This window comes from Nicotiana tomentosiformis, chromosome 2 (genome assembly GCF_000390325.3).
Source record: "Nicotiana tomentosiformis chromosome 2, ASM39032v3, whole genome shotgun sequence".
Classification (NCBI taxonomy): Eukaryota; Viridiplantae; Streptophyta; class Magnoliopsida; order Solanales; family Solanaceae; genus Nicotiana; species Nicotiana tomentosiformis.
Window position 1 is genome coordinate 59,689,462 of NC_090813.1, and position 5,492 is coordinate 59,694,953.

Below are 5,492 nucleotides of genomic sequence, written 5' to 3' on the forward strand. Positions count from 1 at the left end.
GGAAATACTGCCAATTGTATTTTAGAATCGAGTTATCATTTGAGATACGTGATATACCACCACCATCTAAGTTGTACACGTATTTAATTGTTATATGGGTGGCGCGCTAGTTGTCATAAGCTTATTGTTGAGTTGTATTGACGACTTGAGGTATGTTAAGGCTATCCATTCTTTCATTTTGACATGATCCATATGATACAAACGAAACGTGTAAACGCGGAACTTTCATAAATGACTCTATTCATAGAAGTACTAGGGGTGCCTATGTTCTTGATTTCCCATGTGTCCTATTATTATATCTTTTGTTCATGGGTATCAGAAAAATACATAAGTTTCTAAAGTTTATCCGAAGGCATATTGATCTTATGATATTCCGAGAAATCTTACTGACTTACTTCATTATGCATTGCATTAATTTATACACGTACATTGACCCATGACTAGATGGAGTTATATACGCGTATATTATATGTATATGGGATATGGAAAAATGTTATGACTTTATATACGCACCACCACCTGATCAGCTGGTATGCGTTGATGATTTCGCCCACAGTGGCTGAGATGATATGATGGGATGCCCTCAGAGGCTTGATGATGTTATGTGCATATACCTATGCATGGTATGATATTTATACGCACATGCATGACATTATAAATTTTTCATGATTCACAGAGCTATTCAGAATTACAGGTTGAGTTCTTTACTCCATGTTTCTTTCATGTCTTTCATATACTACTGTCATGCCTTACATACTCAGTATTTTATTTGTACTGGCATCCCTTTTATCTGGGAATATATGCCCGTAGGTCCCGATAGAAAGGTTGAGAGTCCTCCTAGTAGGCTATCAGCTCAGCGGAAGGTGTTACTGTACTCTACTTGCTCTGGAGTTGCCTATCTGGTCAGTATAATTTGGACATATATTGATTGGTATGGCGGGGCCATATCTCTAACTTTATGACATTTATGTACTCGTAGAGGCTTGTAGACAGATGGCATGTATATGGATACTTGTATGGCCTTATCAGTCTATGTTTTGAGTATACAAATAATCATGTCGGCCTTATAGGCCCGTATGTTACATGTATAAGTTTCTATATCATGTTGGGTCGTCCTATGTCTAGTATTCACTTATGTTTTATTCTCGTTATGGGCCTTCTAGCGCACTTACCCATGACGATATGATAAGAAAGATATGTTACGTTGGTACTTGGTTGTTAAGGCACCAGGTGCCTATCGTTGCCCTGCGGTTTGGGTCGTGACAAATAGGTCCACCAATGTTCAGGTGTGGAGATGGTTGCAGCTGTTGATTTGCTGCTTGTTGCTCTTGCAAATATGCTCGAGGTTCATCCACAACTGCTTGAGGTTCAGCTACAACATATTCCAATTAATTTTGCATATCCACGTCTGCTCCTGCTAGCTCATCCAAATTTGCAGCTGGTGAGTCTGTTATTGTGTGGCTTGGTTGAGGCAAGTTAGCAGGAACTTCCTCTTCATCCATACTGGTACTGCTAGAATCTTCCTGGGTTGTAACAAGAATACTCTCAGCATCTTCTCTTGGTTTACTAGTGGCCATGCCTACTGAATTAAGAGTGAATAAATCCTTTTGACAGGTTTCTTCACCTTGAAAAGGAAAAATATCTTCTCTAAAGCTTACATCCCTACTGACAAAGAAAATGTTAGATTCTAAATCAAAAAGTTTGTATCTTTTTTGTGTTTTTGAGTACCCTATCATTACTGCTCTTCTTGCTCTAGATGCAAATTTATCCCCTCTAGGTAGAGTACTCCCATAACATAAACAGCCAAACACTCTCAAGTGATCTATTCTTGGTTGTTTACGATATAGCAATTCATAGGGAGATTTCTTATCTAAGACCTCTGTAGGTATCTTATTGATTAGGTACACTTCTGTCTTAATGCATTCTCCCCAGAATCTGATTGGCATACTCCTTTGAATCTTGAGTGCTCTAGCCACATCAAGGATATGCCTATGCTTCCTTTCCACAATTCGATTTTATTATGGAGTATATGGACAACTACTTTGATGAACAATGCCAAGTGAATTGAATAACCTATTACACTGATTGTTGAAAACTTTTGTTCCATTGTATGTTCTCAATGTCTTAACCATAGTACCAAATTGATTTTTGATCAAGGAAAGTAAATCTTTCAGCAGAACAAAGATTTCACCTTTTGATTTAAGCAAACAAGTCCAAGTATATCTACTACAGTCATCTACCAGAGTAATAAAACATTGCTTTCTATCATAGGTTGCTGCCTTGTAAGGGCTCCCATACATCAGAATGCACTAATTGAAATACATAGTTTGAACTACTTTTACTAGCGGGAAATTTTAGTCTACTTTGTTTAGCTAAAGGGCAAATTTGACAGCCTCTTTGCATCTCTAGCTTCACTTTATTCTTCAATTCTAGTAAAAGTTACATGGCATTTGTAGAAGCATGTACTAGCCTTTGATGCCACAATGTGGTGGTCACTCCATCTCTGTGAAATGAACCAGCAGCAACAACATCTCCTCTACTAAGTATGTAAAGACCACTATCCTCTTTACCAATCCCCACCATCTTGCCACTGTATAGTCCCTGAAAGACACAAAAGTCTGGGAAAAAATATGCATAACAACATAGGTCCCTAGTCAACTTGGACACTGAGAGCAAGTTGAACTTAAAATCCGACACATCTAAGACATTCTTTATTTTCTGATTCTCTAGAATTGTAGCTTCTCCAGCATGTGTGATCTCAAACTTATCTCCTATAGGTATTTGCACTCTATAACTACTTTGTCCCTCTATTGGTCTAATGGAATCAAAGACATTTTTGTAGAAGGTTATGTGATGTGATGCCCATAAGTCTATTATCCAGTCATATACATATACATTGGATACATTAGACAGCAATGACATAATACCTGTCAAGTTTGAAGATCCTGTCAACTCTGAATGGCCCGCACTCCTTTCTCCGAGTGAAGTCTTCTCCAACAATTTACCAAATGTTTGTACTGTTCTTCTGTGAGATAATTTCCTTGTGGCTGATTTTTGGCTTGAATACCTTCATTTGTGTTAACATTATTAGCAAAAGGTTTATATGTACCTAATTGCCCTTTCTTCTTGCTCTTGAAATTTGGGTGGGGGGGGGGGGGGAAGGATAGCCTATTATCTTGTAGCAATTCTCCTTCAGATGACCCTTATAACCACAATGTTCACAAAAATACCCTGGGTTCTTTCCTTTGAACATTTGACCCCTTCCTACAAGTATTGTCAGTGGTTTCTTGTTTGGTTCCACAACACCTAATGCTCTGTGACTCTCCCCTTGCACAACTACTGCATAGGCTTGGTTTTTTTGATAACACTAGCCTTCTCTGCAGTATATTGCTCCTCACTTGACTGTAGCTCTCATTGAGTCCCATAAGAAACTGCAACAATCTTTGTCTCACTTGATGCTCCACATAGGCCCTGATTCCTCACAGTCACAAGAAGGCAATGGTGCCAAAATGTCTAATTCATCCCATAGATTTTTCATCTTCGAGAAATATGAAGTAACAGACTCAGTTCCTTGCTTTAGACTTGCAATTTCAGTCCATAATTGATAGATCCTAGTCAAATTATCCTTATCAAATCTCTCCTTAAACTCATCCCATGCCTCATTTAAACTAGAAGCATACATAATGCTAGGTACCAATTCACTTGCTACGGTGCTACTCAGTCATGAAACCACAATTGCATTACATCTTTCCCACTGTGTTGCCAATTCACCTCTCTACGATCCCTTCAGATATGTACCATCCACAAACCTTAACTTGTTCTTCAGTAACAGTGCAACCCTCATTGTTCTGCTCCACAGAGCATAGTTTTCTAGCCCTGTGAGCTTTAATGAGATCAATGATGTACTAGGTGCATCCGAATCTCGAAGAAACAGTGGGTGATTGTGAGGTAATTGTCCACTTTCATCGGTCGCCATGATTGAGCTTGAATTCCTGCAACTACAGTGTTTTGATCTGCGCAATTACAGCAATCACTGCTCTGATACCATGTTAATTTATTGAATCTAAGCTCGATGAACTGAAATTATTAACATGCAAATGAATTTGCAATGGATTCGATAGAAGAATCTAGAGAAAGATACAAAGAGGAAGGCTAGAGAGAAGAGAGAACATTTCTTATCTTTGAAGAATGAAAAATTACAACTAATTTGAGGGAAGGTACTGTTATATAACAGAATCACGTACCCTTCACACCTATCTTTTAATGTGATCCCTAAAATTCTTTTATCTACACTTAGGCTCCTTAGTTAGTTACACCACCTAAACTAACTAACGACTCTAACTTGCTCTTGATAAATACGAATTACAACAAAGAATTATTGTGAGTAATATTAAAAATATTTAAAAAGCCATTAGTTTATGTGTTATAGTATTTCATGTCTGTGATAGAAATTTATATTCAGAAAATCATTTCCACGACTATTCCGAAAATCTGAAACAGAGCAATCTGCCAATCTCCTTTAGCACTGCGTGTGATGTTTCAGTCTAGTGTAGGTAGCCATATTAGGTGTCCCTCACTTCATGCGGTTCTTTCTATCGTGGCTTAAAGGCTATCACATATGGTCCATATACTTTGCTCTAACGACGAACGATTTCTAAGAGGAATCTTAAAGAGAGACTGACACATCGAGTAAGGCCTTCGTTGAATCACAATTATGAAAATGAAAATGTTCAACTAGAATAAGAATCTTATTAGCTCATTTGGTTAGTTAATTTAATTTTTATTTAATTGATGCCAATTCGAGTTTCCACCTCATAATCTCATTGCTCATTTTTCTTTCCTTTTCTCCTATGTATATTTTAAAAAAAATCAATTAGGTAATCATAGTTGATACTAGTACTAATATATGTAGCATGACCCATATAACCCTTAAACGATGTTTTAATACTAAGTTTGTCATGATCGAAAATTATAGTACCGTGGTCTGAACTAGTGGACTCACTCCCAACAACGAATTCCAACTCATCCACGCACCCCAGTGGAATTCTAACATTCGACTATCTATATATTATTTGAATTCCCATAACATATTGATCCAAGTGTAGAAACTAAACTTAACATATAGCATAATCTCAACCACTCACTGAGTTCATGGAGCAATACGGCTAGAGGGTTTTTAAAACAACAATCTGAATCATATAGAAAGATAAAAGACATTGTCTAGCTCCAATAGGAAGATGTAGGACTCGGCAATGGAATACTCGATATTCCAAAATCACTTCTATGTATCAAGGTCAACACATGTATGTAAAATCATAAGAATAAGGGGGTGAGGTTACATACATAGTAGCATCAACCATATCTCTAACTGTTTGTATAAGAGGTTATAAACAACATGCCATGTCATGCTGATTACTGAAATTAAATACGGTGTAATATATAGGTACGTAAAAAATAAATATGTCTCTATTATGTACATATATATTTTTGAA

The 5,492-nt window shown here is 37.1% G+C and overlaps 1 protein-coding gene across 1 annotated transcript; it reads right to left on the reverse strand.

The window, feature by feature from the left end:
- Nucleotides 1-1,388: 1,388 nt before the first annotated feature.
- On the reverse strand, nucleotides 1,389-3,976 carry LOC138904884 (uncharacterized). The gene is made up of 4 exons (XM_070193382.1): nucleotides 3,810-3,976; nucleotides 3,453-3,713; nucleotides 2,444-3,067; nucleotides 1,389-1,998 (listed from the first exon to the last, which is right to left on the reverse strand). Exons 1-4 carry the CDS (start codon nucleotides 3,974-3,976, stop codon nucleotides 1,389-1,391), a joined length of 1,662 nt encoding a protein of 553 aa, XP_070049483.1.
- Nucleotides 3,977-5,492: the final 1,516 nt, after the last annotated feature.